Source organism: Larus michahellis, chromosome 1 (genome assembly GCF_964199755.1).
Source record: "Larus michahellis chromosome 1, bLarMic1.1, whole genome shotgun sequence".
Classification (NCBI taxonomy): Eukaryota; Metazoa; Chordata; class Aves; order Charadriiformes; family Laridae; genus Larus; species Larus michahellis.
Genome location: NC_133896.1, coordinates 163,117,198 through 163,143,540, shown reverse-complemented (window position 1 = coordinate 163,143,540; position 26,343 = coordinate 163,117,198). Strand labels below are relative to the sequence as shown.

Below are 26,343 nucleotides of genomic sequence, written 5' to 3'. Positions count from 1 at the left end.
CATCTGCGTTTCAGAAATGGAAGTGGTGACATTTAAAAATAATAAAAAAATACGCTACATTACAGTACTTGAGCCACACAGTGTTGTGTAGAACCTGAAGAGGAGACTAAGGCAATAAACGGTGGTTCTTAATTTTTTTATCTTAAAACATTGTGGTACCATAGTCACCCAGATACTTATCACTGTGAGCCTGATCAGGGTGAAAGTAGCGAGTTCTTCTAAATTGCATATTGCAACTTCTTTGACAGCAGTGACTGGAGTTGCTGAAAAAGCATTAAAGCATTGGAGTGAGACAAGCAGCAGGACCTGATTAGAAGAGCTGCATTCCCACAGGCTCTCCCTCCCAGCAGAGACGTGCCACAGTGCACTTCAGATCTTCAGGTGAATGCAGGGGGGTGTCACGCCTGTCCTCCAGCCTACATCCCCTTCTACGGAAGCAGGACGTTGGAAGTGCCTGCAAATGCGGAGGTCTCATTACGGACTCAGGTGGGAGCTGCCAGCCCGGAACGTGGAAGCGCTCTGGGCTCTGGTAATATGAACAAGACCACTTCAACAGTTCAAAGGGCTAACTAAAGTGAGCACCTCTTAGTATCACCAACTTGCATTTAGAGACAGAAACATCCTCGGATGTAAAGTTCTTGGCAAAGCAAAAGGAAAGCTAAAATTTAACATATTCATTGAGTTTCTAAGAGATTGAAACCTTGGTGAGAACATGCCAGAGGAGAAACAGAGTTAACCATAGCCAAAGGGCTAAGACCTACCCTTCCTAACTTTTTCTTATGTTCTCTATTCATTTAATTCGGATCATGGAAGAAGAGCCAGTAATGTGCAAAATGTAAAGTGTGAAAGATTCAGCTTTCTTATGGCCTGTGAGACAAGTGTATGTGAAATTCACTTAAACGCTCTGTAAATATTTCAATGAAATTAATTTATTATGAAAAATTTACTGCAATGCTCTAACTCTTTCATTTTAGTTGACAGTTTTCATAGCAGGCAGAGATCAATCATGTTCAAAATTAAAAGCTTTGCTAGTGATGTACACACAGTTTATTTAGGAACTGGCCAGCTGCCCAGAATAATTTCATGGTGACTGAAAAGTTCAAACCTTTTAAGAAAGTTCAGGGGGCCTCCCTACAGGATAGTTTTAAATTAATATTGTTTGGTACATTATAGTGCACTGCTATACATCAACATTTTTCACTGCAAATCTCCTTTAGGGGTTGTATTTGAAGAATAAAGTGACTGTACAATATCTGTGTTATACTGTTAGCAGGATGTGCTATGTGCTCCAACACTGAACACTTTGAGCATGAAAATGCATGGGGATGAAAGACATTACGAACTGACACCAGCACCCATCCAACAGTTTTCCAGAATTTTTTACTTATCCAGATTCTTAGATTTACCATCACCTTTGGCTTGTCAAAAGGAACTTTGAATGAAATCCAAGTAATTAGCATTAAATGACATGCAAATGAAACAATTAAAAATCAGAAAGGCAGATTAAACAAGCCACTTTTTTTCCTTTCTGTTATTATTCTGAAACTGCATAGGTCTGGCAAATTTTTGGACATGAATGAGCTATACTAAAAGAATATATGCATATGGGTAAGCCTTCACAGCCCACACTCAGCTTTGGCATCAATTTCTATCAACATCTTTATACCTACATTTGATTTAAAGTTCAACTCAAATCAGCTGTTCAGTTACTATTATTTACACCTGCAATTCCATTGACAATGAAGTAAAAGCTCAATTTTGTTTGAGCAAACTGCACCACGAAAAAACGGAAGGTAAAAAGCATTCTGAAAATCAAGGTAAAAAAAATTGCAAATCGAATTTGGGTATAAGTAACATTCGCAGTGTTAAAAAGCAGTATTTATGATGTGTAGATCTTATTAGTATGTCTATAGTTCTATATAAAAGACTGCCAAGGGCTTAACCCCTTGCCTAAGGTCAGATGGTACCCGCTGACTTCAACCATAGTTTGTAATGTTTGGCTCTTGGTTCCTCTAGGCCCTGTGTCATGGCCCTGAGGCATAATTATAAGAGTTATTTTTCTACAGGTTTTCCAATTCTTCAAGGCACCTGAAACAAGGTGAGAGCTTTTACGAGCAATTCCCCTGAGCAGCACTTCTGTAGGATTCTGGCATTTGGGTTGTGTATCACCTACTTTGAGCGGGAAAAAAGCTTGTGAGTTCGGCTGAAGGTGGGATAGCACTATAGGGCTGTGTGGCTTGGAGTCCAGCCTGGGAAGGCCTTGTCCGTTCTTTCTTTGAAAGCAGTCCCTCAATTAAAATATTCCCTGAACTGCATCAAAGTATTGTCTGGGAGAACGTAGCTGGAGCTACCGGAGAGAGCCAGCAGTGAGGGAACAGTTAAGCGGCATGCACCGACAAGGGGTTAAGGCTTGAGGTTGCTCTCCTCTCCTCTTTTAGTTAACTGCCCACACGTACCAGTTGCGAATTTTGCCCTTCGGGCTCACCTAAACAAATGGGGACATTGCAAGCGATAAAAAATTCTCCTGTGTAGGGACTGTAAAACAGAACCTAAATTGATTTTAACCACATTCTGCGCTGCCTTGGGGAATTTTCAGTGAAATGTACCAAAAAATATGATTACAGTGGTGCTGGCATTCACAGTAGAGACCGCACTGTTGATAATATAAGGGTAAAATAAACTGAAAAAGTTCCTGGTAGATGGAGAAACAAGATTGCACGTATATTTCTCATACGCACAAGACTTTTTTTTTTTTTTAATAAACAACTTTTCTGTGTCATAGGGTTTATATGCTGTATGTAGTATGATTTGGTGCTGTGACTTCTATTTCCCAATTGTTCATTTAAATAACTTTTTCTTCAATTTTGCACAAACTCTTGCAAATTAATAGGATATTGAGTAAGGTTTCACAAATGTGGGTTTTTAAATAACTTCCTTCCAGTAATCGTAGCTCCTATCAGTTCTTCAGCAACAAATGCTGCTGACAAGAGGTGATTGCAATTCAAATGGTATGAAAGTCCTCTAGCAAAATTTGGCTAAGATTTCGTCCATTTATCTAATAGAGGACAGGAATCTAGCGTGTCAGAGAGTTTGCCTTTGATTAACTGAGATAAATAAGATGAATTTTTCAGAGCTATTACCTCATACTGTCTACAGACTCAGGCAAACATTGCTACATTGATTAGACTTCAGCCATATTTCCAAATCTTCTGCTCTGCAGTGGCAAGAATTATACCATTTTAAAAAATATGAGATCCGAGATTACGCACAGTTGGTGTGTGTAATTAGGGCCCCAGGAATGTTCTTACCAGACCAGACTCAACTTTCTTGCCTTCAGACTGAGGTACCTACGTGAGTTAATTAAGTTATGATTGTCTTTGTCTCTGTTTATAGCCAAAAGTGACGAAGAGGCACTTGGAGAGGTCACTTCAGATCTTGGGCCGTCTATATCTTTCAGACATGTTTATCTTTTTCCACTGGCTAAGAAGGGAACTCGAATCCAGTATGTTCTAAAGAACAATCAGATGTGTGATTCCCAGCGTTAGGCAGGATGAATCTTGGCCATAGCATCTATGATGGTATTCATCTCAGTTAATTATAGTTGTCCAAACAGGAAGTACATCGTATAATCATCTAGGCACTTCCTATGTTTAACTGAAAAAGGTATTTCCAGATATTGACTCATCACATACAAACACGTAAGACAGACAAGCAAGATGGAATATCACCTTAGGGTAACTCCTTCATCGAATGTAGAGGCAGTATAAGGCTACGTCTATACTAGTAATGTACTGGGGTATGGGCCTAAGAACCGGAATAAGATTGTCCATTTCTGTTACACTGCTAGCAAGGCTGCTTGCACAGTTTTGGCCTTGGCCAGCTAGCACCCTCCCTGATCATGCCTGAGCACAGTCTGGGGCTTATCCCATCTGGGGACATTTCCAGTAGGCAGTATGGATACTTCCTATTTAAGTGGCAGGTAGTTTTGGAAAGGGAAAATAATTTAGCTGTATGCAGAAGCCAGGCTGTGCCGGGCAGCCAGCTTTAGGGACAGACAGCAGGTCCTGGACATCTCTCTCTCTCTCTGGATATAGATCAGCTAAATTAGTAGCTTAGAGAAGATGCTGTAGTTTAGATAAGGTAAAATGGCTTATTTTAGAGAAGATAAACCCCACCCTTATTTTAAAACTGTTCAGGGGTAGGTACATTTTTGGATGGATAGTTTACAATAGATAATGGACATGAAACATAAATCTAATGCTAACATGCATAAACATTCTTTTAATAGCTTTTTCACATATAAATGCAGCTTTATCATTTTCATATCAATTATTTTTCTCTTGGGATAAGCAGCAGAAATATTTTTATTTCCATACAAAGGTTACAGAGTCACAAAATAATATCCACTACAATAGAAAAATGCATTACATGCTCCATTTCATCAGAGGAAACTGCTTCACTTCAGTGAAGAGACTTCACTTAAACTAGGCGTCATTATCTGTTATGAACTGTATATTTGATGAACAATAAGCAACGAAAATATTTTCAAGTGAACAAAAGCACAAGATGTATGAATTCTGCTCTTGTACAAACATAATCATTCAATATTGACTAGGTACGACGTGTTCATCTCCAAGAGTCGGGGTAAAATTCATTACAACCTGAAAGGGTGCTTCTGTGCAGGAAGCAAAGGAAGTAGCATTGCAGGTCAATTCAGAGACTCTTATGTCTGCTTACCTATGCCAGACCCCGCACAAAGGAAGATTCCTGGAGGTAGCTTTGTAAATGGCGCTTACCCACACATAGCCAAGACACACAACTTCATCTGCCCTGCTGGGTTCGCAGAAAAATAGAGCCAATCTGGGAGATGATAATTGCGGACAGACTTTCAAAGGTTCTCACCACAGGCAGCTCCCATTTACTTAAAAAAGAGCTGAAGCGACTCAGAGAAGCAGGCTGTGACTGACCGAGGAAGTCATCATCTTGACTTCCTATCACGATGCAGACAGTGAGAGGTACATAAAATGCTGAAGAGCAGTGAGGTCACAGGGACAAAAGACTCAATCTGCAGAGAATCTGTGTGTCCCTGCTCACAGTTTAACAAAGCAATATAACTTTGACCAGGGCCCTCTTAATACCGAAGTATAGGAAGACCGGAATTTGATCCATACAGACAAACCCTTTATTCCATGTGATTTGTATAGGCTGATCTATGCATCGTCCAGGGTGTTACACCAGATAGATCACCACTAAACTGGTGCAGACATAAGGCATATCCAACTTGATTTACTACTTAGTTTTATCTGCATGATAGGAAACAAAGCTATGCTATGTGAACACAATTCCAGACTCCAAACCCAACCTATATGTTCCCTATGAGTTTGTGAGCGCTGCTTGAGGTGGAAGCAGCTAGGTGTCGATGCTGAATTATATTTGTCACAGATCGTGAATGCAGGTGCTTGTGCAGCAAGTTTCATGTCATTTCTGTGGGTTGTGGCAATGCAAACCTATGTTTCCTTCTTTTTAGGTGTGCTGCAGTGTCTACGGACATTCATGTAAAGGGGTACTTCTCTGGCACAGATCAATATAATAATATCTTCTAACATACAAAGGATCTCTACAAAGACAAGAAGGATAATCTACTCATGATCACTGTAGCTAGGAGAAGAATGTTTCACCTGCAACATGGAATATAGTTCAGATGAGACACCAGATAAATCTTCCTAAAAATACCCTAACCTAAGTACCAAATGTGATAATGAAAGCATTATTCTTGGTCTACTCACAGGACACGCTAAGCAAACATCAACCACAGTGCGCAGTGCTTTTTTTGTTTCCAGTGCTTTTACTATAAACACCATTATCATGTGGATTTGTTTCATTAAATGTATTCAGCTAAATATGCATGAAGCCGTACACTTGATCTGATCTTCATGTAATTGACTTTTTTGGGATTGGAAAATTGGAGAGGGTCTATAGACGGGGCAACAAGATCTTCTCTGTAAGGTAGCTCTAGAGAATATAGAGGCACACTCTTCACAAGGAGACTTAGTCACAGGACAAGAGACAAAGAGCACTATTTGCTTCACGAAAAAATCTGCCTAGATAGAACAAAGCAATTCTTCACTATGAAGAAAATCACTGGAATAAGTTCCCTAGAGAAGCTGTGGAATTTTTATCACTGAAGATATTAAAGACTTGGTCTGACAAGGCTCTGTGTAATCTCATCTAATGGCCTGCTTTTCAACAGCAGGTTGGACCAGATGGTCTCCAGAAGTCCCTTCCAACCTTAACTTTTCAATTATTCTATGATTTGGTGATAGCTATGAACTGCAAAACAGCAGATAATTATGCTCTTCAGTTTCACGGCTGTGCATGTGCCTCTGCCATCTCTTGATAACTTGTACTTTCATTCAAACCATTACTGGGCTCTGTTAGATTTTGTGAGAAGTTAATTAATATAACTTAGGTGTAAGTGAGTATTTGCAACCCACGCAGTGGACCAATTTCTACAGTCAAATATCCTTAGCACTGAGAAAATGTAACTGAAGTTGACAAAAAATTCATAGCTGTAGCTAAGGCCAGAATCCAGTATATTTCTTTAAACAGGAAAGAGTTTGTCTTTGCACAAATTATCTGCCCCTTGCCTTTTTGTGGTTTGTTTGTTTGCTTTTTTTGAACCAGAGACAGTACATTTAATGTGACACAGGTGGCCTGAGTTTTAGATTCATTGCAGTTTTAGAGTATTTCTTCAGTATAGACATTCACACAGAAACTCAATTTAATCAAAGGACATGCAGAGGAAACCTGTGTGTGTGGTAACTGGGAGGACACAGAGACTGATCCTAATTACTTCAGAAACCTTCTTTACTGGAACGGATGAAAAAAAAAGACAGTTTGGTGTTACTGGCTGCCCTTTCTCCCACATAAGTTTGCTGATGAAATTTTAGCCAGGGCTAGATTCCTGTGTTCTGTTATTCCCTTTCACAAGAGATGAGGATGGTTCTTTGTGTTCTTGTGGTGATGGATTTCTTCTTTAAAAGGGGAGATATGGGTAAGAATTATCCCTTAATTCTGAAATAGTTCTCCCACTCGTTGGGTATTATGAAGGAAAAACAGGCAGGCTTTCTCATCTTCTGTCATTGTTTTTAAAAGAGTGCCCGATCTATTCTTGAGGAACTATAAGGAGAAGTCCTCTGAATTCTAAGTGGAAAATAAGTGAGCGACCTACGCTCAGGTACCTAAAAATCTCAGTAAATATATAATGAATTAATCCTTTTAAGCAGATAGCTTTTTTTTAATGACTGAACAAGAAATTCAATCTCATGCAAAGGCCAGACTTCTACTTTTTATAAGCACAAGGTTATATACAATGTGTACACAAGTGCATAGATCCACAAGCTCCTATGGGCCTAAGACACCGTTCAGGAAAGGCAACGCAAACCTGTGTGATGCAAAAGGACCCAAAGGCAATCACAGCATGGACTTTCAAGGAGCCAACTGCTATCAAAATAAGAAGTAATGCTACACAAGCCCTCTCTTTTCTTCCAAAGAGCTACAGGACAGTCCCTTAATTCAGAGGATGGAACATCTAGAATCACCTACGTGCCCTGAGAATCACTTGCATTTTTCCTAGGTATCAACCAAATAAAACAAAAAATAAAGATTAGATTAGCTCCTGGTGATATAAAAGCTAGGTAATCATTTTCTTCCCTGGTGATACAAATGAAGCAGCAGAAGCTTACATTTTTATTTTTGTTACTGCTATTCCCACATTCACAGCAAATCTGACTCCCATCTCTCCTCCTTGAAAAGTGTGTGCTTTGAACATGATCTTTGACTAGAATTGTCAAAGGTCTCTATTTCATACAATAGAACCTTCATCCAAGAGAAGCCCTCTTGAATTTAATGTGTTTTCTTGACAAATAATACCGTATTGCATATACAAGGGATTGGCAACTTGTGAATTAATAGTTAGGTGTTTATTTCACCATTGGGCATCAAATATATAAGCCAGAATTTGTGATCCATTGATATTGGTTTTTTTAAAAACAGTAGATAGATGAGGTAAGAGCTAGAACCCAAAGGTGGAAGCTACAGCCTTCAGGAGACTTTCAAAACTTTCTTAGTTATTAAAAAAGGAAAGAGTCTGGCAGAAACAGTTTTCCAGATGACCACATTTTCCGGTCTTGAAAGGACAGCTTGTTTTCCAGAAATGGACATATTCTCTATAAAGTTTACTACTTTTGAAATAGTGCTACTTTAAATGCTCTGCATATAGCATGGGAATGGAGGACCAACTTGAATTTTGTTAACTTTCTACTATCTTTGCTCTATGATGAAAAGAAGGATTTCATGCATTTTATGTAGTACTTAAAATTCAGTTTGGAACCATTACTGTACTTTTCATTTGTTAATAAAATGTGTTTGACACTTATCTTTCCTGCCACTTGTTAAAAATCCATTTACATGGGATCAGATATAATGAAAAGGTAATTTTTCATTTTTATTCTATTTTGTACTTATTTCCCATTTGGAATTACCTCAAGCTCTGTCCTCAGAATAAAAATACTCTGGAGGCAAGTAAATCTAACTAGGCTTTAAAAAGCTCATAGATTTTCAGACATATTCACATATATATATATATAATTTTATGCCCAATGTGTTTAAATTAGATATACCAATTATAACACCTTGTTCTCACAATATGTTTGTGAAAAATCCCCATGCTGAAACTCCCACTTTAATGCTGAAACCTTGGCACAAAATTAGGAAGTGATGCTACTGCTGAAATTGTCATTGGCATCTTCCTAGATCTGCGGAATGCCTGGCGGTGCTGGGTGAAAGGCACAGGGCCCCGGCAGTGTGTTCTGACCAAACGTGTTCAGCATCCCAGAATGGGGTGCAGCAAGATAGTCAGGACCAGACGAGGTTTCAGCTTTGTAGCTCTTTCCTGTGCAATGCTAATGGGAAGGGAAGGGAAGGGAAGGGAAGGGAAGGGAAGGGAAGGGAAGGGAAGGGAAGGGAAGGGAAGGGAAGGGAAGGGAAGGGAAGGGAAGGGAAGGGAAGGGAAGGGAAGGGAAGGGAAGGGAAGGGGAAGGGAGGGGAGGGCAGGGGAGGGGAGGGCAGGGAAGGGAAAGGGAAAGGGAAAGGGAAAGGGAAAGGGAAAGGGAAAGGGAAAGGGAAAGGGAAAGGGAAAGGGAAAGGGAAAGGGAAGTACAGTTTTGCTCCTCACTGAATAAAGGAGTTGTTAATAGGTCTGTTTGCATCGCCAGGACAGCAAGAGTCCTTCGTCTTAACAGGAGTAAGGTCAAAACTATCTTCTGAATGAATAATGACTGTACCTGAATGGCCTGGACTTCCCCTAGAAACAACTTGCTTTCAAATACTAAACTGCCTCTGGGGAGAGCAAATGGAGACAAAGGGAAGCAAAAAGATGAAATCCCTGAAAAACAGTACCAGTAAAGCATCAGCAAGCTAGCTGCATGCAGGGAGACCAGACTTCAGATTATTTCAGACTGCCTTGCTAGTATTTTTTCTATTATGGACTAGATATTTTGAATTCTTGTTAAAAAGAAAATGATTTCCAGGAAATAATGACGTTACAGAAATTCTGTCCTAGTAATTCTACATGCTGATTTACTTAACTTAGAAAAAAACTGAGAGGGTTTGTAATGAATATTAAACATTACTTTTTCCAAGATGCATTAAACTGCCAAATTTGCTTGCTATTGCAGATCACTTCAAATAGACTTACCCAGTGAAAAGAAACTTTGGTCAGATTCTAAAGCTGCGTGTACAGGTGCACAAAGAGAGAATGCAGTGGAAGTAATAACAGGCACGGTAGGAAGGAGAGAGCACTGAGGAAGCATTTGACTGGAATGACTGTACATCATGAGCTAGGGGGCATCAAATTAAATAATCAAGTGGCAGATTCATAAGTAGAAAAATAAATATTTTTTCACATAGTGCATCGTTAAATTTATCTTTGCTACCACAAGCCGTAAGTGCTAAATAAATACACAGACTTGAAAACAGATTTAACAAACACATGCAAGAAAAAATCCATCAAGAAATACTAGACAAAGATACACTGTGTTGGATACTGGAAGTTCCCAAATCCCTGGAGAGTGACTACCACTCAAGTATGAAATATCACTGCAGAATGAAATGTCACTATGTGCCTCCTCTGTTCTTATGCTAGTCCCTAAACATCTTTTACTGGCCATCGTCACAGACAAGATATTGAACCATGGGGACCTTTGCTTTAACCCAGTACAGCTGTTATTGTAGCCTACAGGTTCTTCCTCAGCAAGCTTCATAAAAAATGTCTAAGCTCAATATTGGCCTTTTTTTTACCAGAAACATAGATAGTGAAATTATATCAATTGTTGCTTACAAAAAACTGCCAAGCAGTTGTCAGTGCCTTGGTTCTACTATCGGGTGACATTGATACCGATATAATTAGATCTAGAAGTGAGACATGGGTTACCAGAAGCCATCCTTACCCCAGAAACTAGGGTTTCTGAGGGTAAGGGCTGCAGAAAGCTTTCCTCTGATATCAGTGACCACCATCTTGAACACCAAGCAACATTATACTTAAAGAGCAGTAATTTTAGGATAGAGGCCAAAAGGACTTACATTTGAACGTAGTGCACTTGGGTCACCAAAGTAAAAGTCTCTAGTAGGGCTTGCTCTCTTAGGACAGTCCACTGCCATTACAAACAAGATACGCAGGTACTCCACATCATTTCGTTACTGACAATGGATAAAATAATCTTGTGGAATTAAGACACGCTCAGTGAAAAAAAAAAAAAAAAAGTACTAAACACAAGAAAGCTCATTAGAGGCACTGCTGGAGCTGTTAAGGATTTAAGGATTTTTTTTATGAAGAACAATATTCTTATAAGGCATGCACACACATTGTCAAGCTTTGGGAATATATTCAGCACTTACATAAAACTGGCCTGATTTTAAAAGGGATCTGTTATCGTTCTGCAACTTGTAAAAATCAGGGCACTTTGAAAAAATCTGTATACTTGACAAGTTTATTGTGTGTGGGTGTGTGTGTACACCTGCATTCACATATGTATATGTAACAAAGATATTTGCAGGATCCAAAATGGAGGAAAACTTTTATGATTCTGAAATGGTTTGCACGTATGTGTGTCTGTAGATTCAAAATCACCCAGGCTGCTGGTACTAGAGAGCAAAAATATATGTTATGTTTTTATAGTTGGGCTGGAAAGCAGACCCAAAATATACATTTAGGATATGATAATCAGATGGCTAGAAAAGAAAAATACGCATCTACAAGTACACTCAGGAGGTCTTCATATCCTTTACTCTTCTCAAATAGCATAAAAACAACTGCAAAAAGAAGAGCATGTCCTGACATTTTGATTGGTGCTTTTTTGCCCCCGACATAATTGCTTATCCTACTGCCTAGAGGGTACCTCATCCTCCCAGAACTAACATGTTATTTTTAGTGCAGAATGGAATGTAGCACATTGCAAGCACTTTAACTACCTCAAGGCACTGGTGGTATAACCAAAAAATATCTGATTCAGAGTCTTTTCTGTATGTTTTAAAAGATAAATACCAAGATTCTTTATTTTTTTAGATTTTTTTTTCTTTTTTAAAACATGTGTGAAATATTTTAAACGAGATTGAGGCACACACATTTCTTTTCAGAAGGATGTGGTCTATGCCAATGAAAATAAGCCTCTTTCTTTGTTAGGTGCTGAATTATACCTTTTCTAAAAGTTCCTTGCATGAGTCTATGCTCCCCTATCCTAGTTTTTAACTTGATGTCTGGAAATCTCCAACCTGTAAGTAAAAAAGTAATTGCTATTAGCTTGCATATTTAATAGATGCACTTCTATAGACTGACCACTTCCATGCATAGGGGCATAACAAGAACGTAATGTGACTTTGAACTTTTAATTACTTCTCCAGTAGGAGTTGCACCCTGACACTAAGTAAATTTCTCTCAAGTGTAAGCAATTAACCAAGTGTCCTGGTTTCAGCTAGGACAGAGTTAATTTTCTTTCTAGTAGGTGCTGTGTTTTAGATTTGGCATGAGAAGAATGCTGAGCAATGTTGATAACACATACTGTTTTAGTTGTTGCTAGGCAATGTTTATATTAGTCAAGTCTTTTTCAGCTTCCCATAGAAGCTGAGAGGGAGCATAGACAGGACAAGCTGACCAGGGGGATATTCCATACCATAGACAATGCTCAGTGTAGAAATGGGGGTTGGCCAGGGGGCAGGGATCTGTGATCACTGCTTGGGACAGGCTGGGCAACCAATCACAGGGTGGTGAGGGTGACTTGCATTGTATTATTTTATTTTGTATATCCTTTTACTATTACTATTATCATCATAATCATCATCATCATCATCATTATTATCATTATCATTAATTATTATTTTCCTCTTCTGTTACTGTTGTATTAAACTGTCTTTATCTCAAACCATGATTTTTTTTTTTCCTTTCCCCTCCTTTTTCCCTCTTCTCCCTAACCTACTGGGGAGGGGGGCAGTGAGTAGGCGGCTGCATGGTCCTAGTTGCTGCCTGGGGTTAAACCACGACACGAAGACACTTAGCTTAGTAAAACAGGTATCCTGGACTCCAGACACAGGAAAGAATGAGATGGGGGAAGGAGGTGGGTGGAGAAAGAGGGATATCTGCAGAAGACAATTTAGCACGCCTAAGACCTCACTGTGTCTCTGAACAAGCCTGTTCCTCTCCACGGCTCAGAGAACGGAAGCAACCATATTGCCAAGACCGGAAATTAGAGGGAATTATAGAATCATAGAATCTTCATGGTTGAAAAGGACCTTTGAGATCATCGAGTCCAACCCTACACACACCAAAAAAAAAAAAAAAGCTCAAAAAACCACAATCCCTACAATCTCTGCCACTAGAGCATGCCCTGAAGTGCCACGTCTAGACGTTTCTTAAATACCTCTAGGGATGGTGACTCAACCACCTCCCTGGGCAGGCTATTTCAGTGCCTGACCACTCTTTCAGTAAAGTAATTCTTCCCAATATCTAATCTAAACCTCCCCTGCTGCAACTTCAGACCATTTCCTCTGGTCCTGTCATTATTCACCTGGGAGAAGAGGCCAACACCCACCTCTCTACAACCTCCTTTCAGGTAGTTGTGGAGGGCAATGAGGTCTCCCCTCAGCCTCCTCTTCTCCAAGCTTAACATGCCCAGCTCCCTCAGCCTCTCCTCATATGACCTGGTCTCCAGACCCCTCACCAGCCTGGGAGCTCTCCTCTGGACACGCTCCAGCACTTCTATGTCCCTCTTGTACAGAGGGGCCCAGAACTGAACACAGTACTCGAGGTGAGGCCTCACCAGTGCCGAGTACAGAGGCACGATCCCTTCCCTGCTCCTGCTGGCCACGCTATTCCTGATACTAGCCAGAATGCTGTCAGCCTTCTTGGCCACCTGGGCACACTGCTGGCTCCAGTTAAGCTGGCCATCCACCAGCACCCCCAGGTCCTTTTCTGCTGGGCAGCTTTCCAGACACTCTTCCCCAAGCCTGGGGTTGTTGTGACCGAAATGCAGGACCCGGCATTTGGCTTCATACTGTTGGCCTTGGCCCATCGATCCAGCCTGTCCAGGTCCCCCTGTAGAGCCTTCCTACCCTCAAGCAGATCAACACTCCCACCTAGTTTGGTGTCGTCTGCAAACTTACTGAGGGTGCACTCAATCCCCTCATCCAGGTCATTGATAAAGATATCAAACAAAACTGGCCCCAAAACTGAGCCCTGAGGGACACCACTGGTGACCGGCCGCCAAGAGGATTTCACCCCATTAATCGCAACTCTCTGGGCACGGCCATCCAGCCAGTTTTTAACCCAGCAAAGAGTACACTTGTCTATGCCATGATTCGCCAGCTTCTCCAGGAGAATGCTGTGGGGGACGGTGTCAAAGGCCTTACCAAAGTCCAGATAGACAACATCCACAGCCTTCCCCGCATCCAGCAGGTGGGTCACATGGTCATAGAAAGAGATCAGGTTGGTTAAGCAGGACCTCCCTTTCCTAAACCTATGCTGGCCAACCCTGATCCCTTGGCTGCCCTGCACTTGCCGTGAGAGCTCACTCAAGATGATCCTCTCCATGATCTTTCCTGGTACCGAGGTCAGGCTGACAGGCCTGTAGTTCCCCGGATCCTCCTTCCGACTCTTCTTGTAGATGGGCGTCACATTAGCCACCCTCCAGTCATCTGGCACCTGCCCTGTTGACCAGGATTGTTGATAAATGATGGAGAGAGGCTTGGTGAGCTCTCCCGCCAGCTCCCTGAGTACTCTTGGGTGAATCCCATCCGGCCCCATAGACTTATGTGCGTCTAGGTGCAGAAGCAAATCATTGACTACTTCCTCCTGGATTATGGGTGGGTTGTTCTGCTCTCCATCCTTATCTTCCAGCTCAGCAGGCTGAGCACCCTGGGGATAATGGTCTGACTATTGAAGATGGAGGCAAAGAAGGCATTCAGTATCTCAGCCTTCTCCTCGTTCTTGGTTGCAACTTTCCCCCAAGCATCCAGTAAGGGATGGAGATTCTCCCTGGCTTTCTTTTTGTTGATGTATTTATAAAAGCTTTTTTTGTTGTCCTTAATGTTAGTGGCCAAGTTGAGCTCCAGCTGGGCTTTTGCCTTCCTAATTTTCTTTCTGTGTAACCTAACGAGATCTCTGTACTCCAAGCCTTAAAGTCAGCTCCTACAGAGTTTGTGTCAGTGAGTTTTATCCAGATCAGGGCTTTAACATTATAAATAATATCTATAAACCACGATAATTTAAAATTCTGTATGACATTTTATGATGGCTTTTCCATTAATTTAAGCATTTACAGGACTGTCTAAATCTTTACTAGATGTGCCACTGTATTTTTGTAAGGATTATCCTATTGCTAGTAGTTTAAAACAGAAATGAGTTTGTTTATGTTTCTATAAAGAAAAAAAAACCAAAACCCACTTGTAAAGTTTCTAGAATAGCTTGCCAAGTCATACAACCAATACTTTTTTACCACGCTGAGTTAGTGCCACTGTCCCATGAGCGGCAGTATAAATGTATTAACTGAGATGTATGTTTTGTCTACTCCTTTCGATGTATTTATTCACATAAATGGAAATTACAGAAGCTGATTATGTGAGGGAAAAGTTCAATTTGTGCATATCATGCATCTTTTTCTTTAGGTCAGAATCATCACAGTCTAAGCATGCACTTACATAAAGAAAAAGGAGAAAGCGTGAGGAGCCCTTTTCTCTCTCATCTCCTAGCAAATCTAATAATTCTTGTGGATATTACAGTAGTGCTTAAAGATTTCAGCAGAGCCTGAGACACCATATTGTCCACGTGTTGTATCAACACCATGTAAACAGGTGTCCTCTGTCCTCATGAAGTTAGAATCTGAATTCACCAAGGCACAGGAAGACTGGACTGGAAGAACTACTGATGCTCCTGTTTGCTAAATATGGAAGTGGAAGGCTAGCATGTCACTCATATTGAACTTGCTTTATGCTTTAAAGTGATAGTAAGAGGCCTCCACACAAATAAGGACTGGTCCTTAGTGACCTGCCCAAATTAAAAAACAAAACCGGGTCTCACAAAAATAAAGCCCTTTTCCCCCAGATTTTGCAAGGACACTGAAAGACATTTTGGAGCTCAAGAATGAAAAGGGGTAGTGGGAGAAGCATGAAAGAAATTAAAAGATTAAATGAAGCCTATAGGTCATCCTTGTTATTTGAAACCGTTCAAGGGGTCACTTTTTCTTGGTTGGGCATGATGTATTGAGGATAGTCCTGGAAGACAACAGTGGTAATGATGAGACAACATTGTTCTAAGGTTGTAATTGACATACAAAGTCAGTGACCAGAGAGCCGGCAACATAGTTCAGAAATCTTAGCTCCTACTTGATCTTTGAGTCAAAGTTTTATTGAAACACCGTGCCTATAGGAATGCATCACTGCTGCACTATGATGGCCATCAAACACCAAGTACTGCCATGGACATGTAACATTCTTCTAGATTTTACACTTCGTCTGGTGGATGGGAAGCTCCATTTTGAAGTATGTTCATTTCAGCTGCCCACAGGGGACCTTGAACTAACAGGTTTGATTTCTACACGAAGTGATATGAGTGGAGATGATGATCATTATGTAGTTTGTACTGCAGTTCACCTTAGCTTTATATAACTTCATTCTGTTGAAGTTAATGTTGAAGCTCCTGCCAGCTTCACTTGCACCAGTAAGTCAGCCTTAGTATTTTGCAGCGGCAGATATAACTTGTTTTTAGGTAGTGGGATTCGTAACAGAAAACTTTATGTCAGACACATTTGTGTGTGTGCATGTATACATGTATAACACAGAGGAGGTTTGAGAGAACAGTATTATACAAAGCAAGAATATACATGATTCATTTTCAAGGTAACACTAACAAGACAAAGCAAATTTAGTTGTATACATTGGAAAAAAGAAAACAACATCCATCTCATTGCGAGCGACCTTGTAACTTTCTCCTGCCCCTGTTGATGCTTAGTCCAAATTGCCATGTTACTGTGAGCTTAGGGAGAGTCAGTGAAATCCCCACACATATGCATGAGAATATGCGTTTTCAGTAACACCTTAAGCTAAAAAAAAGTATCTGTCGAAACTCTTACCATCTCTTACAAATTACAACTTTCAAGAAGTTTCTGCAAATATTCTTCCACTTTTTTTACTAACACATAAATACATTACAGGCTTTTGAGTCAGTTTTTCAAGACAGACACATTTTGAAAGAAAAGGAAATATAAGTGGTACCAAATATAAATGAAGATCACATTATGGCACTCTCGGAGAAAATCTTCTAGTAACAATTTGTTACTACTCCTCAGCTCCTGAAGCTACAGCTTCAGTAAATGAACTGGGACAGTTTGATCCCCTGGAACTGAGCCAGAAAATAATTTTCTTCTCATCATTTAACACTGAAATACATTCTAAGAATTTTGAGAGAGATTCACAAAGTTTTTAAATGAGAAGAAGAAAAAGAAGAGGAATAGGACAAAGGATAGTCCAGAACCATAAAGCTGAAGTACGGTTTTATACTGTGGAGGACTGCATCCTCCACATTTCATGCCATGAAAATTTGGTGTCCTTTGCTTCTTGAATGGCTTTAATCCAAGCCTATGATACCTTTACAGGATGCAGTAAATGGATGAGACCTGAACATTGGAGAGTCCTTTTAGAACAGCTTTATGCAGATCTGTTGATATCACAATTCAAAGATTAAAAATGACAGCCAGGATTAATGGGTTTTGTTCCTAAAGTAGCTCTGGCAAGTCTGAAAATTCCTTCCAGGTATTGCAAGCAGCTTGTTTTCACTCAGCTCATCTAAATCTTTTCATACATCAGGAACTTACTTAAGACATACAGTGAACCAGCGAAAGGACGACATTTTCCTCTTCTGTTATCCATATGATTATCTAGACCCAAAGGCATATACTAAATGTAAAGGACATTATGGAACAATAGTCTATTTAATACAAGTTGCCTTGTTCAATACAACTTTAATTTTTTTTTTTTTGGTTAATGTTGGTAAAAGTCTGAACTGCTTAAAGCTTCACTATTGCAGATGTTCTGGTTTCAGAATAATGCAGGCTCTTGCACTTTAAATATCAAATCACAGATGGTTTGGGCTGCAGATAGCTGTGTAACTGTGCATTACTCCAAAACCTGAATTGTTTATGGTTTGGTTTTCATAACAGGGAGAAAGGCAGGATCAAGGACTCTTCCAATACATTATTTTCTTTTCCCTACAACAGTCCTCTTTAAAATGGCTTGTTTTCCCAGCAGTTATTTCCCTCCCAAAAGGAAAGTACTTTGCTTTTAATAAGTAAGTCATGCATGATAGTGTGGCGAGCAGTTCACAGACCACTGGCCAGCTGCCATGTGAACATGTTCTGTGAGAAACCAGAGTTCTGCACAGGGAAAAAAGGCACGTAGTGTCTTAGTTACTTCATGTGCTTTCATTTTAACAGAGACGAAAATAAGTGCTTTTTAGAGCTCTCTTAGAGTGTGTAATTATATTTTCTCAATTCCCGACTCCACATTAAGGAAAACCTTTTACTTTTGTAGGTTTCAGGCATCCTATTTTAATTATCCTTCATACCAGACAATCTAGACTTCCTTCTCTGGCTGGAATCCGGCTTAGGTAGAATTTCTTGGCTTCACTGATGGTACTGGAGCACATGGGCTTCAGTTTGGCTGAGAGTCAGATTTTGACTTATCTTCTCTCTATGACCTGTTCTGCTGAATAAATTACTTTGTTAGCCCTCACCTCTGGAAAGCTCTCACAGGGGTTTAATTATGAAGATTTCTTGACCAAAACAAAGGTAAGGATCAGTGCAGAGATATTTATTCTTAGAAGTTCACAGTAAAAAGTTAAAGAAAAATAAGGTTGCTTTCTTCATTTGTTCCACAGACAATGATACAAAAAGACAGCAGCAGGAGTGTTTAGCAGAAGCCATAAAAACAGCATGTATTTTCACTAGCTAGAAAACCAGTGAGCTGCTTCAGTTGTTAGTTAGAACTGCTTTACATGAAGAGAGGATGAATATCTGGAGGGCAAGAGTGTATGGAAACCACGTTGCATAGCTTAGCATCTAGAAATAGTTAAAAAAGCAAACAAAACCTGGAGAAGTATAAATACACAAACAGACTGCTTCGGCAAACATCATGAATGTACACTCAAGGGGTTGGCAGTAAAACCTCAGCCTTTTCTTCCTGTTCATCTGATTTCAACAGAACAACAAAAAAAACCCCAAATCTGAAAAAGGGTTAAAATTTGTACCCATTCCCAGCAGTGAAAGTAGAAACATGCTACCTACGAGAGAGACAAAAAAACTAATGGAAGATTAGGTTGCAGACCTGACTTCTGTATTTAGTTCTGGAAAAGATCAGTGTACTACCCATTTTTATCTCTTTGCCAGTGTGACTTTCATATTAGAAACCTAGTTTGTGTGAAAGCTTTCTCTCCCACCACGAATTTCAGCAATGAGTATATGCTTTGCACAGAAAAACACTGATATTCAATTATTAGAAGGACATTTTAGTCCAAAAGAGAGTAGTGATCTTTCCCAGAGCAAGAGCCAACTTTAAAAAGAGAGATACCTTTGAAAAGTTTCAAGGAAACCAGTGCTGCATCTGTGAATATAGGGAGGCTCTCTTAATAAACAGATGGCTATTTTCTTCAACATCTACTGTTTTGTTCATTTTGATGAAGATGTTTCCCATCTTTTACCATAAAACCACCAGTAAAGTAATGCTTTATTGAAACTACTTCCAAGTACAATAAAAACATGTTCTTACTTGTTTAAGTTTCTTCAGATCTTCATCAAGTTCCAAATTGTCCAAAATAACAGCAACAAACAGGCTGAGTAGAATCTACAAAACAATTGCAAATTATTTGTTACCACAACAGCTTGTCGTATTTTTCTTAAGAAGTACTATGAAATGACATGGAAAAATGAGGGCCCTACTGATGTAAATGGGAGTCTTGCCTTTGACAGCTGTTGAACTAATATTACCTGCTACTATATGTCTGCTAGCCATTTTGCAAGTAGCAAATTGGTTTTTAGCATGTCATACAATTACTATATGAATTTTAAAATTTTGAATTCTAGGTTTTATGATCAATGCATTATGTATGTTTAACAATATACCCATAAAAATGTATTTCATATGCAAATAAAATTAAAATAACCAGAAATAATAATAATAAAAAAAGCCTGACACAAAGCAGAATCCTAATACAGGTCATAAAGTTAAGGTGTTCTCAATTAAGGTGTGAATTTTAACACAGAGGCTATGTAACATTAATTTACTTTACGGACTTGCGTAATGCTCAGAGTGCCTCTGTGCAAAGTAGCTAATTCCACTTTGAAAGAAAAGTAAGCCGCCTTATTATTTGCATGCACTGGGAGCCACAGTATAGGAAACTCATGAACTTTAAATTACTAAACACTAAATACTGTGTAGATATGCATCTAGGAGGAAGAATACCAGGGTAAAAAAGTGTATATCAGATTATTATATTTTCCTTGCGTAGAGATACTGACCAGAGGCCAAATAAGCTGAAAATGTGACTGATATCGCTAAGAAGGAGACAGAAGTAGGAGAGCAAGGATGCAGGTGAGGGAGGATACCACCATTCAGCATATATCCTCAGACAACTTTCATCTTAAGGCAGTAAATTTGTATATACATAGCTTTACAGCTGTCAGCAACTGCTAAGGTTTTAGTCTCTGAGGTTCAAGGCAAATATCCTCAAACATGCTGGGCTACTACAGGCAAGCAGCAATTTCCTAGAGATATCAGAAGGAATCTAAGCTCTTTTAAGAGAGTTACAGGCTTAAAATATTTCTGTGATCTTGGACCACTGAGTGACAACCAGAGCAGACATTATCTGTCCACCACTGTTCCAAATGAAATGCAAGTTTGCCTGTCATTCAATCACATTGGAAAATTATTCACCACCTATATGGAAGATGAAATTTAAGTAGCTTAGTACACCAGACCAGGAGTTTGGAACTCAAACTGCGTCTAAGCTGGGTGTCTGGACCTTGTTCCAGAGCAGGGTTCCCTTTCCCTCCATGAACTATAAAGGTACAGAAGACACAGGAGGGACTCTCACCCATAAATTTACAAAATGTCAGTGTTCAGAAAAAGAAATGTTCTTTTAGTAGGAAACGGTCTTCAGCAATATGTAGAATTTCCTGCAGCTGTTTGAAAAGACATATTATATATGCCACATACTTAAACAGAACCTCATACAGTTTTCAATGATCCAACTACTACAAGGAGTGGAAGTTAAGATGGCCTCAGAATGGCAAAGCAAGAAAGAATTCTGGTAAAATACATAATCGCTGCCACAAACTGCATTGATCCCTAATTGCTGACAAACAGTTTTGCTACCATTCTTTCATGATTTTACAGTATGTTGTTTTTCTTCAGATACTTTATACAGTTTACGATATTCCAGTACCTGCAGCTCAGAGCATACTAGTTAAGGAAGTACAGTTTCACACTCTAAAGAAGTACAGTACTCATTAACTATATCACCACTTACAGTCTTGTTGTTTCACACACGGATATGTATCAAGGCATCAAGACTTTCATTAATTCCTTTTTCACTTTCTTTCAACAAGAACCAGAGACGATGTACCACAAAAGAAAAGTTAAACACAAACTTCTTATTTGTTTAACTTCCTCCACTGCCATCTCAACTAATAACAGTCCTCACTTCCAACAGAGGTTTTGTTTTTTGAGCTTCAACTTTTCTTTGCCTTCTAATGTGAAACCTATTCATTTCTTTCCAAGGCTCTACAGTCTGCTTTGCCAAATGACTGCAATTATCACTTCTCAATTCTAATCCTCCCCCTCTTCTGGATGGTGAAAGTCATTTCTTCATTTGACTTCACTTTTGTTAGTCAGTGACAGCTGTTTATTCTTAGAACTCTTCTTTTTGGTTTTAGTAGCAGCCCAACCATTTTTGTGCTCCTTTACAAATTCCATGTTGTTTTCTTTCTTTAAGCTTCTTTTGCCTCCAGACAACTCTGTCCTAGATAGCTTTTCTCTTCCAGGATCTGAGGAAGATCTTAGAACTGAAATGAACAACTTTGTAAGGCCAGGTAATTCTGCAAGGCTGCCTTAGCAGAGTTTCTTTGTCCATGTAAAATTTGCATAGGTGAATGAGAAGAAATGTGTATGCTTAGGAAGTAATGCAAGGACTGTGTACTTAAATGCAAATTCCCTGTAAAAGGACGGAGGATGGGGTACTGAAAAGTGACTTCGCTCCTAGCAAAATGAGTGCTTTGAGTAAACAAATGGAGAAGTCCCAGATGACTCTTTCAAAACATGAAACATACAGCAGAACACTAAAACTGCTCTTACAGCTAAGTTACTTCTCAATTAAGGTGTGAATTTTTAGCACAGAAGCCACCTGACACTAATTCACTTTATGGGCTTGCTTAATGCTCATCTAAGAGATAAAAATGGATCCCAGTTCCATGTTCTTGGCGAAGAATCAGAAAAACAGCAATAAGATTCTCTAACCAGTAACTGCTTTCAAATCCATGACCAAAACTCACTTCCCTTTTGCTTTCTAATGCCACTTCCCAAGGACTTTTAAAGATCACTTAATCACGAAAAGTTGCTTTTCCAGACCCCAAGGACTCCTCTGTCTGACCCTTGTGAGCAAAATTACATGTCCTATATATCTGCTGATATGTACATTCATTTGGCTTATACTTTAATTTGGTTAAAAAGCTCTAAGAGCATCAAATGCACTTTACTGCCATTTAGAAAGTGGTTAAGATTTCAATCCATATGAAGGAATATGGTTTGAACCTACAATTACAGTTGGATTATTCAGTCTTTAGAGTGAAACAGGACATACTCTAAAGAAAAAGAAGTACATGGAAACTGATGGAGATTGCATAAATACGGTTAGTACCTTACATAAGTAGACAACTGAGCAAAGAAAGAAAATGGAATGAAAAAAGTGAAAATAAGTGCACCAAAACCTGCAGTGAATGCAAAATACAAAATGAGCAAAAGTAGGAGCAAATCAGGGGTGTGTAAAATGGCTATTCCCCTGACTGTGGTATTTTCTCTGTGTTGGTATTCAAAATACAGTACCAAGCCTTTATTGATAGAGAATATCCCAAAAGCTGTTTTCCTTACCATTCTCGCCAGACAAAAATGTAATCATCCTATTTGAAATGCATACAGAAAAAACGTTTTTTTAGATACAATCCCCATTTCCACACACGTGCCGGAACCGCTGCATTAGTTCTCATCATTTTATTGCTTGCTATACTGTATCACGTATTTCCCATGCATTGATTTTGCATCAGGCAACAGAAAAGTAGTGATTTCCAGTTAAGAGTTTATATCCTGAGGCTTTACACTTCTCACTTTAATTACTGCTGCCAAGAGAATGCAACGGAAGCCGAGAAGACCATTTCTACATGATGAAGAAAAGCACTTGTTTAACTCTGCAGTCATTAGAACCGTGGAGGTACAAGACAGTTAGCGATTGTTGCTAACAAGTTGTTAGTCTAGCAGCGTGACTTGGATCTTACGAAGAACACCCACCTCGCAGCAGAACAAAGGCCACCCCTTTATGCCACATGGCTGAAGGGTAAATTCTACCACATCAAAGAACTAATCCTAAAGTCCTCTATGCTGAAAATGCGCATCACAATTAGTTTTAACTAGCTGAGAAAAATAAGTAATACAAGAACTATGAGAATAATTCAAAACAAAGGCAGGCGCAGCACAGCAGCAAGTGAAGACTTACCAGAGTAGCAAAAAGATGATATAGTATAAAATAAATAGCAACTACTGGTGCCCACATATGTCCTACAGCATTCAGTGTCTGATCCATGACATCCACCCATCCTTCCTGTGTCAGAATCTGAAACATTGACATGAACGCCTGAAAGAAAAAGAATTAAAAACAAATTAACAATTCGCAAATTACACTAATATGACAGTCCTCAAGTTGATTTATCAGAGTAGAACACCTGTTTTGGTTTGGTATTTAAATCTTAATAAACAAATGTATTTCAATTTTTGAAGTTGGGTGAAATGCTATTCCAGAGCTAAAGGAGAAATAAATAGTTTAACCTTTGACTGAACTGTAATCTGCAACGTGTAAATATAGTCCTAGGTCCATTCGCCCACACAAAGGGCTATTTTGTTTCCTCCAGGGCTGACAAAATAGGAGAAATATCCTGAGCACCAGAGATCATTGTTTTGAATATTATACCGTATTGTGATTTTTTGATTATGTTTATTCTTCTGTGTTACCTGTTTATAAATATACCTATAATAAAGTGTTATCATTAAATGTGACCACACATATTATCTTAGCAGAAGCATTCTAGGCACCCCACCGATGAGATTAACCAATACAAGGCAAGGTCCCAGCACTTCCACTCGTTTCAGTGAGTCAGATTTTTGACCTATACATTTTGTAAATAGCATTCTTTGTGGAACTGTTCCTGTAACATTTTCAAATCCCTTCAGATCAGGGATACATGTCAAAATAGAAGGAATAATGACAATGTTTCAACCAACTGTCTTCGGCGATAGGAATACATAAATCCAGATAAACCTAGAACCCAGATGTCTTAGACCTTTGAAACCCCAACTTGAGCCTACAGCACAGACCAGAATCTAACTCAACATGAATAATGTGTGAGCATGACATGTACATCATACCCTGGTGGCCAAGAAAGCCAATGGCATCCTGGCTTGTATTAGAAATAGTGTGACCAGCAGGAGTAGGGAGGTGATTGTCCCCCTGTACTCAGCACTGGTGAGGCCACACCTTGAGTATTGTGTCCAGTTCTGGGCACCTCAATATGAGAGAGGTATCGAGGTGCTGGAGCGAGTGCAGAGGAGGGCAACGAAGCTGGTGAAGGGCCTGGAGAATAAATCTTATGAGGAGCGACTGAAGGAGCTGGGACTGTTTAGTTTGAGGAAGAGGAGGCTGAGGGGAGACCTCATCACTCTCTACAACTACTTGAAAGGACATTGTAGAGAGGTTGGTGCTGGTCTCTTCTCACAGGTAATTAGCAATAGAACAAGAGGGAATGGGTTCAAGCTGCAGCAGGGTAGGTTTAGGCTGGACATTAGGGAAACATTCTTCACAGAAAGAGTGGTCAGACACTGGAATAGGCTGCCCAGGGAGGTGGTGGAGTCACCATCCCTGAACATGTTTAAGAGTCATTTAGATGTGGTGTTAGGGGATATGGTGTAAGGGAGAACTTTGTAGAGTGGAGTTGGTGGTTGGACTCGATGATCCCAAGGGTCTTTTCCAACCTAAATGATTCTATGATTCTATGATTCTACACGCAGACACTGAGGACGGTGCTCTGCCCCAGACACAGCAGTTGGACGGTGGTAGCCAAGCAAAGTGGGGATCTTGACAGTCTGAAATCTCCGAATGATGCCAGACTGTTGCACAAGTTTTTTTTGCTTTTGCCTGACATCAGAAGTACTCTCTTCCCAGACAGCAAGGGCCAAAGCTGTTATCTTACTGAAGTTTAATACGTAACAAAAAAAGTGTTAGAAACCGAGGACATTAGCAGTGCAGGCCCCAGATAATAGGATTCCTCCAATTCAAAATGTTGACTAGGTGATAAAGGTATATTATGTTTATGCTCAGTGTGCCTGACACCCCCAGCAATAGCAGATTAACACAATAATGCCCTTGGCCCAAAGAGAACAGGACTCTTCTTGTGACACACATGAGAAAACAGTATGTGGACAGCCCTTCGTATCAGCTTACCCTAAGCCCAAATGCATGCTGGAAAAGCTGAAAACATGTAGATATATAAACTTATGTGCTTGAAAAACAACAAAATGTCTTCTAATTCCTTTTTCAACGCTGCTGGCAAAACTGGTGGAGGGAGACTTCAAGTTTATATTACTAACTATAGGAACGTACTATGCTTGTGCTCCTTATCAAGTTTGCAGAGTTTTCCAAACAAAACAATGTCTTCTCTAAGCAGTTCCTCCCAATGCAAACAGGACCCTTAAGGTTACACCCACACCCTTAAGGGATTCCACTCCAGGCTGTGATTCCTACCCTGCAGTTAGGCCAATTTACTCTAGAGCAGACTGTCCATGTGCATGTGTATAGCACTTGGTCCTGCATCTCCTCCTGGCCCTACGTGATGTCCCTATGGCCATAACACATCATTCCTATTTGGTGACAAGAAGCTGGTTCCATCTATCTGAAGGAAGGATAAGGATGTGGCATAGCTTAGTGTTTCTGTGTTATGAAATTGAGGGTGCATGCTATATGCTTAAAATTTGAAAGGAGGTCGTACAAGTGCAAAGCCTGCTGGGGTGATGTAGGAGGGCTCGGTAGGGCAGGGACAACCTAATCTGGTGCCTCTTGTTATGGAAGGCACTGCATAAAAGGCACTGCCTTTTTGGAGTGCCCAGTTGGAAAGAACTATTCCCCTGCCTGTGTCCAGGGATTGCCTCCGAGAGAGTTTGCTGGAAGCAGGGAGAATGTTAACGATGAAGCAGTATCAGTATCAGGAGGCCAGTGCTTGAGCTCAGTGTGTCGCCCTCTTTCACTGACCGCTGATAAGGATCCTAGGACTAAAGATTTTTCTCCTGTCCATTATAACTAGTACATATTTTACAGTAATAAGAATTGGGTCATGGCGTCTCTAGATGTCCAGCGGAAGAGCTGTGCACTTTTACTCTGTTAGAGGGGTCGCAAACACTTAGCTGCTAAGGCCTTTGTAAAAAATTTGCCTG

The 26,343-nt window shown here is 39.9% G+C and overlaps 1 protein-coding gene across 4 annotated transcripts in view; it reads right to left on the bottom strand.

Moving 5' to 3' along the window:
* Positions 1 to 26,343, bottom strand: part of NALCN (sodium leak channel, non-selective) — a 232,194-nt gene that overhangs the window by 67,642 nt on the left and 138,209 nt on the right. For all 4 annotated transcript variants that reach the window (XM_074562155.1, XM_074562147.1, XM_074562164.1 and 1 more), the window contains 2 exons: positions 23,360 to 23,497; positions 19,366 to 19,440 (listed from right to left, as the gene is read on the bottom strand). In XM_074562155.1, the coding sequence (XP_074418256.1) occupies positions 19,366 to 19,440; positions 23,360 to 23,497 (213 nt within the window). The remainder of the gene's footprint in view (positions 1 to 19,365; positions 19,441 to 23,359; positions 23,498 to 26,343) is intronic.